This window comes from Acyrthosiphon pisum, chromosome X (genome assembly GCF_005508785.2).
Source record: "Acyrthosiphon pisum isolate AL4f chromosome X, pea_aphid_22Mar2018_4r6ur, whole genome shotgun sequence".
Classification (NCBI taxonomy): Eukaryota; Metazoa; Arthropoda; class Insecta; order Hemiptera; family Aphididae; genus Acyrthosiphon; species Acyrthosiphon pisum.
The window spans coordinates 44,443,331-44,458,173 of NC_042493.1; the positions used below are offsets into that span (position 1 = coordinate 44,443,331).

Sequence of the window (14,843 nt, forward strand, 5' to 3'; positions counted from 1 at the left end):
ATGATAAATATGTTCAAACATATCTGGTAACTATCTATGATAAGGCGCGGTACCAGTTTGTTATTAATTACCATAATGATAACGTTTTGTTTGTTATCACAAATTTTGAGTTTTTTGAATGCTGTTTGAGTATGCATTTTTCGTCTACAAGATAAGTCATTTTTAAATTATATTATGGTTTATTTTAACCTGCACTATATGTATTTTAGTTTTAACTAACTCAAAACATTCTACAATTTACTTTCTTCAATTATTATGACTACTTTTTATAAAAGTTCAATGTTTCCTAATATTGGACACAATGATAGTCCTAATATTGGATACCCATTATATATAATAAATACATTTTTAAATATTCTAATCTGTCTTCAAAATACCTATATTTAATTGTTATCAATAAAACTAAATATGATTTTTGAAACAATTGTTATTATGATAAATATTATATTAATTATTAACATTTGAAATTTTAATATTGAATATTTTAATAATATAATATTTACCATCCAGTATTAGGGTCACCTACTATCCCTTATTAGGACCTTAATTTGAAATAATGAATTTACAATGTTTTAATATTATTTCAAAATAGATTATAAATTTACTTCACCAAACCAAAAAAGGCCCAAGTACTAGTAAGTATGCATAAATATAGGTGTATTAACATTAAAAATTCTGAAAAAAAGTTAATTTATATACCTTAAATTAACAGTTTACTAAAGCTATCCATTATTAGGATACTCTCCCCTATTATCTCTAAAGATTATCACTCGTCAGAGTAACTACCTTGATGAACAATATAAGATGGGTGAACTCTCCATAAACACACAGCGTGAACACGTGTCAAACTGCACAGGATCGACACGATTTCCCATCCGCCGAATTTAATCTATGTTGGTCGCCTCGAAGAGTCGGACCGGATCTCACCTTTGCGGACCGACGGCGATGTACCACACCCACAACACAGTCGCCTGCCGATCTTCAACAATCGCCTCTCGATGGCCGAAAGAATCAGCCGACGCCTAATTCGTTGAGGGGCTGCAGCCCGCCTTGCAACAGGTCACCGCTGTTATCGGCTGATAACACGCCAACGTCCTCTGGTTCGTCAATCTGCTGTCCGGCAGACATATTTTCGTCAACGACGCTGACTTCGACGGACCGTGAACATATCATCATCAAAGGCTGCGGGACAGAACTCACCATTGTCGAAGCAATAATCTTTGGTCTGCTCAGCCGTTATAACCAATATCGTCGGCCGCGGGAAAGTTCGCACATACAGCACGACGTTCAACGAATGTGACAATCTATCGTAATCAGATAATACATTTGTCGATCAAGATTAATCGTTTGAAGTCGTTAAACGATATAGTTCTAAATTTAATATATACTAACCGTGGCACACAGGTAGGTACCTAAGATTTTGGCACTTTAGTACGATACGACTTTTTTTTTCTTATCATATTTCGGCGCTTATGTTTTCCACCGATTAATAAAATACCTACTGATATTATAATTTGTTCACTTGAATTGATTAAAAAAAGAATTTTACTCTGGTTATTATAGACTTAAGTGATAGAGCATAAAAGTGATAAATTGTTTAACTTTATAGATATATATTTGTGATTCTATATTTTTTTATTTCTATTTCAATTATTTGTTCTATAGTACTTTGTGTTAAGTATTATTATATTTATTAATTATTTGATTTTTTCTTATTGTATATTTGTTATACCTTACTATCTTAGTAATTATCTTCATAAACTTAAATAGAATAATATTTTAGCCAAGATGTATACTACTATTATGCATATTAATCTAGAATATTGTAAGCACTCCTGGGCACGTCCCACACAGGTTTTCTCAGTGGGGCCCAGTATTCACTGTAAGAAATTAAAATAAAATAAAATAAATAAATAAAAATATCTAATAATAAGAATCCGATCCTATATATTATGTGAAACATGTCCACCAAACACATCTCCTCGAATGTTCCGAATGTCATCTTTTCTGGTAGAAAAATGAACGTAGTTGGTAATTTGGGTGATCATAAAAAAGTTACGTATTCACATGTTAAAAGAAGGTATATTATATGATATTATAAATAAGAGAATTCCTAAAAAAAAGTTTTTTATGGATTATTATTATTAATTATTATAATATATTGGGCGAGCCTGCCACACGGTAATTTCCCGGGCAAAAATGTGTAACCAATTCGCCGCTGCATAATATATTTCTTATAAGAGGATGTCAGCGCTCTATTCGTTTTCTCTCTCTGGCCCACGCGCAACATAGGCAAAACGCATTTACGCAGAATCATTTTTTCTATGTGTTTAAACAATCTTAGAGTAAAGTCACTTATTACGAAAAAGATAGAGAATAATATTTTTGAGCGAATGACATAACGATTTTATATTTTATTATTATTTGACTTAGTATTCTACTTACAAAATAAATAAATAAATGTTGTAAATTTAAATGATGTTTAAATTATTTTGAGACAATATTTAGACAAATCGATACCTATGTCATTCCCTCAAAAGTATTATTCTCTATCTTTTTTGTCAAGGGTGACTTTACTCTAAGATTACCTAAACACATAGAAAAAATGATTTTGCGTAAATGCATTTTGTCCATGTTGCGTGTGAGCCAGAGAGAGAAAACAAATAGTGCGCTGACAGCCTCATAAGACTTAATGCCACCGTATTTATAGGCCTTACCGTGGCCTACAGACTTTAAAGAACTTTAACATCACGTATTTGAAGCATTCAAACCTAATAAAAAAGTACAATAACAAAGTTCTATATACTTTCCAAAATTGCATGCACAAACATTTTCCACCGTACAATATTTAAAAATAGTTTAATAATTTCGACTGTTTGTTAAACTGAAATAAAAACATATATTCTGGCATCAATATTTATGCAGGCCGATGCCCCGATATATAACTCTCATTGTAGGTAATTTATTATAAATTATAATAAATTACCTACAATGATTATAATTTATAATACATTTTATAATAATACGTCTACGTGTACCTATTATAATATTATTATAGGGTACCTACAACGACGAGATTTTCGAATGAGATTCATAATTTAGCATTGAAATCACGACAGTATAAGGTTTTAATTAAACACCATCATATATGATTCTCTAGTTCCTATAATATTGTTGTTTTGTACCTAAAAATAGTTACTGACATTTTTTTTACGTACATTAACAGTTTTTTAACGATGATGATAAAATGGATATTACATAGCATTGACTATAAGAAATTGGATTTAGGAAGGTAAGTTATACCTATAGTACTTGTAGTTTCGTGAATCGTGACAATATTATTAATATTTATTTTTAGATTGCTATTTTGATATTATTTTTGGTTTCAAGACTTGACATAAATAATACACAAGGTTCATCACATTCATAATAGATCTATACGTATAATATATTATCGAAATCTCCTTACTACAAATTATATCATACTAAATAGGTACACTTCTATGGAATTGTTGGTCACGATATTTTTTTTTTTGCACGAAAACGTTTTAAAACGACAATAAAACAAACTAGTAAAATAAGCAAACAGTTCGTTTCATATATTTATAATAATATAATATGCCACACAATACGCACTATTCATTTCAGCTCCTTATGGTGAGCGATGCAATGTTATTGGTACATACTACCATCGTGTTTTAAATTATTTTTTATGTGAGGATTATAATGAGCTACTTGCCAATACAATCGCAGTTTATGATTTTTTTTTTCTATTTAGCCGTTGGATGTTTCGTGCTAATATTTACATATTGTCGTGTATACATAGGTACGCGAACGTGTGCGAGATGTCTTATCTGTTATATTAAACGCGTGGTTTGTTATACAATTGTTGCACATTCCCACTAGACATTTTATTAATATTTATAATTTATAAGACCTTTCTTGTGGGTTTATAAAATACCTCAAATTAATGAGGTTTCAGACATTAATATCTGTCTGTCTTGAAATTTAAATTGATTTAATGAAATATTTAATTAAAGAACTACAAAATATAAGTGGCATATCATTTTAATATTCAACTTTTGCTTAGTACCTAGCTTCTTAATTTTACTTTGTATTCATTACTTATTATTTTTAGCACACAGTTACACAAGTGCTTGTTTTATAAATAACCATAATGAAAAATATTTTTTTTACTTTAATATTAATTAAATGATGCATTTATACCTATAATTTTTTATGACACATATTAGTTTCACATAAATAATAAACTTATAACTTATGAGTAAAAATACATAATTATATTTGCTGTTTAGATTTTAAGCAAAGCTGTAGATTTTAGTAGGATTATCACAAGTCACGGCTTTGAATATAGAGTCCCGGTATCCCTATAAAGTGTTTCAGGACGGCCAATTGTCCCAGAATTAAAATTCAATAATAAAAAGTACGTAACTGTTCAGCTGTACACTATGTGTATTGTATACCTATGTGAATTTTCCGAGTGTACTTCTTCATTGAGAAAGTCACTGGAATTATGTATGTGTACAATTTGAATTCATTGCATACGAAAAACAATTCTGAGCGAAGACAGTATAGTATATACGATATACCTAATATTACGAAGTATATTTTATGATATATTTATATTGCTATTAAAGTAATTTATTTTACCATTAGTAATACGATAGGTTGAATTAATTTAGCCGAAAACTTTGGATTTGCTAATGTCATTGTGTGAATAAAATCTAATAATATAGGTATACGTTAAAAGTTAAAATTGTCCACGAATAATATTTTGAATTTTATCAAAATTACTATATAATCGTTTTTCTTCGTTTAAATATCTAATTTCGTCCAAGTTTTAACTTCAAATGTATATAAAGTAAAAACGTTTTTTAGATTTTTAGATTTCACTATGAACCCCTTATGAAGAACCTTGTATTAAAGTTTCAAGTTTTTTCTTTTTGTTCTCCTAGTGCTTAGAGCGGTCCATTTAGGACCATAGACGCTTCCAACACACTCTTCCACCTTTCCATATCCAACGCCACTTCCAAGTCCGGCACTGGATTAATTTTCTTCAGGGTTTTCTTAACTGTATTGTACCATCTCTGCCGAAGTCTGCCTCTCGGTCTTTTTCCCGTTAGATTGTTTTCTGTGACTTTCTTAATGAGTGATCCCTCAGCTCACCAAACGTGTCCCGCCCATTCCAGCATTTTCCTGGCTAAGAAATGTCGTAGACTCGGTTTATTTTACAGTTATTGCAAGTTTTCGTTTGATCTTCTTTGGTAACTTTCCAAGACATTATAATATACCATTCTATATACTTTTTTGAGTATTTTCCTCTCGAAACTCTGTAGCCTTTCTTCATCTCCACGAGTGTTAGACCACGTCTCGCATGCGTACGTTTCCAAGGGTCTCAAGTACGTACAGCATAGGCGTTCCTTTATACGTATGAACAGTGGAGGAAAACATTTCTTTCGGTGTTATGAAGGTTTCAAGTTTTAGCTATACAAATTGAAAATCTTATAAATTTTTAACTAAAAAATAATTTGCAATTGTTTTTGACGAAGTTGTGAAAGTTCTAATTTTAATATCTTATAAAAAATAACCGTTCCTATGTATGAATAAGTATAGACATAATAACTTATGCGAGGACCCTTGTAGGTATTACATTTTTAAGTTTTTTGACCCTACAAATAATTATTTGTTACTTATCGATATTTACCTATAGATTAAAAAATAAAGTAAATCGAAAACTATATCCAAGCGAAGACGGTTTAACTTTTTGGTAACCAATGTTACAACTTACAAACAATTATTTTAATAATAATATTAAAATCTTAATTAATATTAGTATTTTTTTGTTTCCTGATTCTTTCAAAAATTACTCAGAATTTTTAATTTTGAGTTTCCCATATTATCTATATGGTATAAAATAGACCCAATTTTCTAACAGAAACCTCAAGTTTGATAGTCAAAGCATTTTTCTACCAGAGAAACAAAAAAAACACATGATTGTAAAATCAATACATTCTTATCGCTCCGCTCAGAATCGAATAATATAGTTATAAAACAATCCCCTAAAACACTTTTCTTACATGTATACGGACTACGGAGCTATAAGATTGAAAACATCAGAACAAAAAATTTCAAATTCTGACCCGAACCAAAGACATGTGTTTCAGGCGAACCTACAATTTTGCGTGGAGACCGAAGTTTAGTACACATATTACATAATATGTTTATTATTATCATATTACACTAAACAATCGAACTTTTCGATCCAAAATTCGCGGGTCGTATCCCATTACAATCCGACGGCAACACCGAAAGTAATATGAAATCGAAAAAGCGGGTGGCCGAACAGCAGGCGCCGGTCGAATACCGGGAAGATTACGACGAGAAGTTGGTACAACTGAACAGGCGGTTGGCCGATACCAGGACCGAGCACCGTCGGGCCGGGGATGCACTGGACGATGGTGAGGCCGACTATGTCGGTACCAAGGAACGGCGCGATATGGTGCTCGGCGAAAACGGCCGCCTGATCTCCGAATGCCAGAAGTCCGTGGACGGGCTGGTGGTCGATAAACAGCGGCTAGTGGCCGGGGTGAACAGCTACTGGGCCATGGTGGACGCGCTGTACGAAAGCAGGGTCGTTCAGTTCGAGCGGATGTTGACGCGCCTGAAGGAGGATGCGGACTTTGTCAGGACCAGGTTCGATACCTCGACCCAGAGGATAGAGAACAGGGCCACCATGATGGACAAGCTCACTCGGGCGTTGGAGAATGCGAGCAACCTCAAGGTGAGTGCAGTACGCAACTCGACGAGTTGTTTATAACACTTATGACTTATGAGTTATAACTACCTACCTATCGAAATAATGGCGGGTTCAGCACTTTTATAACACTTACTATAAAAGACGTGCGTTATATTTTGAAATATGCGCTTACATCATATATTATTTTATTAAAAATCACTTAAAAATGTAATCAAATAATAATTATGCAATGCACTAAAAACGTAGAAAAGAGCAAAATCGTTATTTTTTAAATATAACAACAAACATTTACAATTAATTTGTTAAACGTTTCATAAAGTAACATTGTGTAATAGCAGTGAAAATATTTATTATTTTAATATAACATAAACCTAGTTGGTTGCCATAGAATGGTCTAAAAAATAATAATAGTTTTCAAGTATAAAATTAATATTTAAATTAAAGTTTTAAATAATATTTTATCAAGTATCAATTAAAAAAATTCAAACAATGGCTTTAATACACTGCTGATGTTGATAATGCTATAATATGTTTCACGACATGCGAAAAAAGGTTTTCGCTGCGCTACAAAAAATGCAGCCCTATTGCCCTATGCCCCTATTATATTATAATATCAACCTGTGTTTTAATATATCATAATTTGAATATAAGATATAGTTATATTTTATTCACGTTTTTAAAATTACTTTATTTTTGTTATTGCAAAAATGATATTTTGAGTTACACAGAGTTGCTATGACGCTATACCTATAAAACAGATTCGCTAATCACCAAGTATGCTCACCCTCATTTTTCCTTTAATTTATCCTATAATGTTTCTTAAATTGTTAAGCAGATGATTTTTTTGAAAATTATGTACCTATCTAAATCAAAATTCAAAAGAGTAATTGGTAGTCATTTAACTTTATTTACTATAAAGATTAATAAGTCCACGATAATAGGTTTAGAAGATATAATGGGTTGGAAATTATTGTAATTAATATTAACTTATTAACATTGTATAATTTTTAAAAGCTATAAGTACCTATAATAAATATACAAGATTAAATACTATATGTATTTTAATATTTTACATCTATATAAAATATGCAAAATAATCATCTGTTATTTAATAATTTACAGGAAAAAGGGGTGGTACACATTTGAAAAAAGTTAGTATCGTCTCAGGACACTCCTTGCATGATATAAAATCTAAGTATATCATAATATGATCGTTAAGTAGTTAAATACAGTAGTACACATATTATACTTATAAGTTATACTTATCAATCTCAAAAATCAAAAATTGAATAAATTCAAATAACTAAAGGAAAATGGAGATGAGTATACTTGGAATAAATCACACCATATATTTTATTTTTTATTTTTATAAACAGTTTAACGGATCATGTCTATCATAATAAAATTGCATGTGCATATTAATGCAAAAATAATTATTTAAATAATTAGAGATAATATTTAAATAATAGTACATAATATATGAAAAATACATCAATAATTTGTAATTAAATTATACATTGTCGTGCGTGTGCACAGGGTACCCATTACCCACTGCATAATTTGTGATGACGATAAATTTATATCCTCTTGATGGTTATTTTTCTTAAAACACTCAATATTAAAGTTAGAATTTCGTTTTAAAAAATGACCTTAGAAATAGATGAACAACTTATAATTTATAGACGAGATACCAAAACCCTTATACAATAGCATCAATAGGTGACTATTATACATAATAATATAAGCTTCAGACAATAATTATTATTGTTTTATTCAAAAAGTCACTAATACATTTTATATTTAACGACGGTAAATAGTGATTTTATTACTGGATGAGTCCAATTTATTATTTTTGAGGACTCAATAATGTTTGTACCTTCTACATATCCCGGTATAAGAGATTTAAACATAAATTATTATATCTCTACAATTAAAATAAATTATAGTTGCATATAAGAAAATTAACAATCATGCATTTAAAATGTTAAAACATATAAGAAACTTATAAATTATAATATTGAACGACGTTTTTGTAGAAAATGCAACAAGAAGGCATGTACACCAACAGACAGATATTGGCATGCTCGATGTATAATTACACCGAGGAGTTGGAGAGATATATCGGCAACTTCTTCGAAACAGTTTTAATTGACAGATCTGACAAACGCAATCGGGAAACAATGCAAAACATAAAAGAATACAACAAATTAGTTAAGGTAAGTACGCAGACGCAATGCGATTCGAAAAGGTTAGTAATAATACAAATTACACGCGTAAAATAATTTGAACCTATATACCGATAAATCCCGATCACTAACTACATAAGGCTTTTTTTTTTATTGAACAAAATTTTATATTTACAATTTGTATTTACATGTTATACAACGAGTAAATTGGATGTTAGTTTATTGGCGTGAAGGGAAAGTCGCCCATTTACGGCGCCCCATGAGAAAACTAGATAAATAAGCTAATTTTTATTAGTTGATGCTAGAATTTACAAATCATACTCAGTTAAAGTTTAAAATCATAATTTTTTAACTATTTATTAAAAAGGAGAAAACTATAGGTAGGTAATCGTGCTGTTATACTGTTAGGAGTCAAGTGTACTTATTTGGTCATTGAGTATGCACTGTTATTTTGATTCAATGTTTATATAGTAAAATAATATACAATAAAAACGATTATAAGCGAAGATGGTCTACATTTTTGGTTACCAAGGAATTATTTTAATATTTAATAATAATATTAGGTACAATTTTATCAAATGTTGGTATTTTTTTTTACCCCGATTATTTTAAAAGTACTGAGAATATTCAATTTTCGACTCAACAATTCAAATGTCTATTAATGTCTATAAATAATTCAAAAAGGTCAAAAATATTTTAAATATAATATTATCATGTCTAGCCGTCTATAGGAAATGTTAGTACAAAATATTTTTGTTGAAAAATAAAAGTCTCCACAGATGTAATCTATCGTATTTACTATCTGTGCATGTTTGGAACTTTTTTTCTTTAACTTTTGATGATTATTCGATTTATACTACCGTGACCAACAATGTCAATATGTTGCGTTAAAATTTTACATATCATATTACATGTTTAATATGGTAGGCAGAAAAAAAGCCCAGATATATAGATATAAATGTGAACACGTCATGTATCCTCTACTCCTAATTAGTATTTAATTACCATAATCCTATGACAAAATATAATAATGATATATTGGGGGACGGAGTGGCCGAGCGGACTAAGCCGTCGGATGCGACGCGCACCGGCGCTGGTTCGATACCTCGGCCGCGGGTGGCATTTTTCTTCGGGCAAGTCATGGTGTCCGGAGAACAAATGCACTAGACAGCATTTTGTAATGATAATATTATAAGAGTATTATAATAACGTTATACTAATATTATTCGTTATTATAATGTTATAATAATATCATTAAACAAAAAATTGCTGGGGAAACCCGGGGAAATGACATATCCATAATATTATGTTCATATTTATATTTATATTTCTGAGCTTTTTTCGCGATTCATTTAATTAATTATATATAGGTAAAACAGTAACTGCCTATTTAATTTATAATATATACCAATCGATTTCATGTCTTTTTTCCTGTCATTATATCAATTAAAACACAATTATAATATCTGTGCAGCAATTTTACAAATACAGAAGAAATTATATCCCAGCAAGTAAAGATCATCGATTGATTATGATGAACATACATCAATCCATAATAATTAACAAATTGAAAATACAGCAAATGATGGAAAAAATTTTGAGAAAAAAAAATATCGTGCCGGAGAAGCCATATGAAGTCGTTCATCTTCATCAAGAACATAGCAATTATAAAATCGTACCGCAGAGAGAAAATTCAAAACACGAACCGCTCGTGGAGTTGGATCCACTTAGATCCGTTATTGAACAAAAAATAAAATTAGTAGAAGAGATCACACAACAGGACATAACAGTAAGTGTATAAGTGATCGGTTTTCTTTTTCGGAGTAAAAGCCATAGGCGCAATTAGGAGGGGGCTTGGGGGAACTTAGCTCCCCAAATATTTACCTAGCCTCCACATAATTTGTACCGAAACCTATTATGTTTAATATCATTAATGTTAAAATTTTATTTAATTTTAACTAAGCAATTTTTAGCAACAAGCTATTTTTCTTATCACCATGAATATCATATCATAATTCATAACAAGTTGATGAAATATTTTTTTTATAAAAATTCGACGAATTTGAGGTTTTTTTAATTTGAAAAATTTGTCTTTTTTCTATAAAGAATTTTTTATTCTTTATAAAAATTGGGAAATTTTTTTCATATTAAAAAAAACCTTAAATTCGTTCACATTTTTTTTTTGAAAGTCATTTCATCAACTCGTTTTGTATTATGATTTTTGGTGATAAGACAAATAGGTTGTTGCCAAAAATGTCCTGGTTAAAATTAAAGAAAATTTTTATATTGATGATATTAAACAATTAGTTATAGGTACTAAAGATGTGTACCTAAATTTATATAAATTGCTACGCTACAAGTAGCTTTCACCATGCCTGTTAGTTGCGCAACCTGCAAACGTTCATTTTCTTCAATGCGGAGATTAAACGCTTGTCAGAGAACAACAATTAACAACAATATCGATAGAGATGTAACTTATAGTCTTGACACAGAAACAATATTATTGATACATTTTCAGCAACTAATAGAAAATTAGTATTGATTTTATATGATTGATATTATTATATATGTACATTTTGTAGTCGAGTAAAAGTTGTATTAAAAATATGTCGATAGGTATATAATTATTTAAGATATTAATTAAAATGTTTTAATTCACTACCTATAGTTTTATATGAATTTACTTGTATATTGTTAGTAGCCAGCCGGTATATTAGTCAGGGGTTGCGGGGGCAAAGCCCCTGCAGGTCTGCGCTGCTGACAAAATTCTAGCCCAAAAATAGTGACTCTAGTTGCGCCTGTGGTAAAGACTTCAGCTTAAATCAGCTACTAAGCCCAATGGCATACATTTACGTTATAGATATATTATTTTAAATTAATTTAGCTGAAATAATTATTCTGTAGGGGTGGCCAAACATTTTGATTATACGTTCTACTGAGAATATATTTTTCCGTTATTGATCGACTCGCGTAAAAAAAATATTATTTTTATTTTCCTGTCCTTATAACTAATATTAAATATTAATTATAAACATACTTATAGAACAAAAATGTTGAGTTATTTAAAAATAAGCGCATCCCTGACAAATCTCGTTAAAATTCAAACTTAAAACAAAATTAATGTTTTTTTTTAAATCACAACACTGTAACAAAAAATCGTTGTTTTATGTGTGAATATCCAATTTTGTTAAAATTTAATCTTCAAACGCTAATCAAAATTAAGTCGTAGGACTATTAAGAGGCTGTCAGCACAATATTTGTTTTCTCTCTCTGGCTCACACGCAACATAGACAAAATGCATTTACGCAAAATCATTTTTTCTATGTGTTTAGGTAATCTTAGAGTAAAGTCACCCATGGCAATAAAGATAGAGAATAATACTTTTGAGGGAATGTCATAGGTATCGATTCGTCTAAATATTGTCTCAAAACAATTTAAACATCATTTAAATTTACAACATTTTTTTATTTATTTGAAAGTCGAATACAAAGTCAAATAATTATAAAATATAAAATCGATACGTCATTCCCTCAAAAATATTATTCTCTATCTTTTTTGTAATAGGTTACTTTACTCTAAGATTACTTAAATGCATGGAAAAAATGATTTTGCGTAAATGCGTTTTGTCTATGTTGCGTGTTGGACAGAGAGAGAAAACGAATAGTGCGCTGACATCATCTTAAGTATCTATAATCTAAGTAAGCGATATCATAAAATTGTCTTTTAATCGTTATATATTTTTCCCCTTATTTTTCGATTAGTAACAATTATTATTTATTAATATAATAATATCGTAATTGGTACCTATATGGCTATATCCATTATACCATTGGTTTTGTTATTATTTTCTAAAATTATGTCATGGTAATGTAGTGTGCATGTATGGTAAACGTTTTAAGATGTTCCCTAGTAGTAGGTTCATTAGCTATATTGAGTCAACTTAGTTATTGCAATATTGCCTGTACTCTAAGCAGAAATCGGTTTATGGTAAGCATTATTGAGTTGTACCAGTTTACTGTTACCGCTATTATACAATATAATATAGTCTATAAATATAATATGATTCTCTATTATCGTTATTATTATTTACGCTTTTTTGCCTAGGAAAATGAATCACGAGAGTGGAAATGCAGTTATTTAAACAAATTGCTTGACGAAATTAGAACGGTTGTGGATAAGGTAAAACAATACGTAATCGACGAAGGACAATCAACATCATATGACACGACTGACTTTGAATGGTTATTGAACAAGGGCGCAGTTGGACATTTGGCTACCAGCAAGACAGCATCCATACAGACATACGATTATGACGTAGAATTGAACATAAATCAACCATACACAGAGTGTAACAGAAACAACTTACAAATGTAATTAAATAACTATGTTAAAACTTTTTTTCTAATCAATTTTTCAACAAAAAAAATTTTTAGGTACAAGAAATATTAATTGGAACAAAAGTTATTGCATAGTTATGTTTAGTTACATACTTGTATCAGTTCTTTTTTTTCATCTCACACTGTATAATAAACAATAAAATTAATTTTTAATTTTTAACTGTCTAGATGAGTGAATTAGTATAAGGACCCTTTGCCTCCAAGACATTTTTAGCCATTAGAGACATCCCTCCCCCCCCCCCCCCGACATAGGTAATTTTCTCCCTATGAAAAATATGATGAATATAGGATATATGTTTATAATATGTGGACTGTATAGAAACAGCGGCTATAATATTATTATCGACAACCTTACATCATTATTTCACCAAAAATACGACTGAGATATTGGTTGTCGGGGTATATATATTATATACACTCATAAAAAATTAAAGTGACTTTCCGGTACTTTGTAATTTCAAATTTCGATAAAGAGCTCAAAAAGTGTCAATATTTTATGAACATTTTATCACCTACAAAAATGGCATGTAAACATAGAAATCATTTCAAGTACCTACCTATCTACGGTATTCATTTTAGCGTTACACCATTGATTACATAATAAAACAAAAATATCGATTTTTTCAAAAACTGGTTTTGCTTACAAAATCTCGTTTTTCCTTAATTTATTTTGATCAAATTTTACATTTTTATCTCTTAAAAGTACCAATTAGATCCAATTTCTTATTAGAAAATATCTACCCACCATAGTTAAAAATCATAGAATATTGTTTAAGTAATTTTCGTGTATACAGACATAAAAATTATAAATTAAAAAAAAAACCACACTTCATGGTAACGCCAATACATTAATCGCTATGCTCAGAATCTAATATTTATTATTAATTAAAAATAACATATTATAATAATTATTATAATTTATGGTGACGCGTGTGGTGTTCAGAGCGTGTATTATTATTTTCCTTATATTCACTGCTGCGGTCGGATAATTGAAAAGACAAAGACAATTATATAATATTCTGTTCTGCCGAGTTTGGAATAATATTATAAACACACACGTGGTAGGTACCTATACATAATATGTGACATAGAACATTAGAACTCGGGCACGCGTGCAAATATTTGTCCAACGCTGAAACCCGTTGTTCACGTGTTTATACTTCATATTAAGACAATAGTGACTGCCGACTGGGCACTCTCTTATTCTCCCCACATAATAATACAATATACCTCTACCTGCAGACTATAATAATAATAATAATAATAATAATAATAATAATAATAATAATGCATCAATGTCTACCTACCTGTTTTTTCCACGTTCCCGTCTCGCATTATAATATATTTCGTACGGCAGCAGAGTTCATTTCGGATCGTTTTTCGTTCGTTTTAAAACCTATAAATTAGTGTTTATTGTAGTTTAATCCGAGGCTCGGATAATAATAGGCATATAATATTATAGGAGGTTAGGTACCACTACGT

At 30.0% G+C, this 14,843-nt stretch overlaps 1 protein-coding gene across 1 annotated transcript; it reads left to right on the forward strand.

Annotated features, from left to right (window-relative positions):
* Nucleotides 1–5,958: 5,958 nt before the first annotated feature.
* LOC100569220 lies at nt 5,959–13,585 on the forward strand. The gene is made up of 4 exons (XM_003242760.4): nt 5,959–6,802; nt 8,815–8,994; nt 10,439–10,753; nt 13,069–13,585. Exons 1-4 carry the CDS (start codon nt 6,338–6,340, stop codon nt 13,336–13,338), a joined length of 1,230 nt encoding a protein of 409 aa, XP_003242808.1. The 5' UTR covers nt 5,959–6,337; the 3' UTR covers nt 13,339–13,585.
* Nucleotides 13,586–14,843: the final 1,258 nt, after the last annotated feature.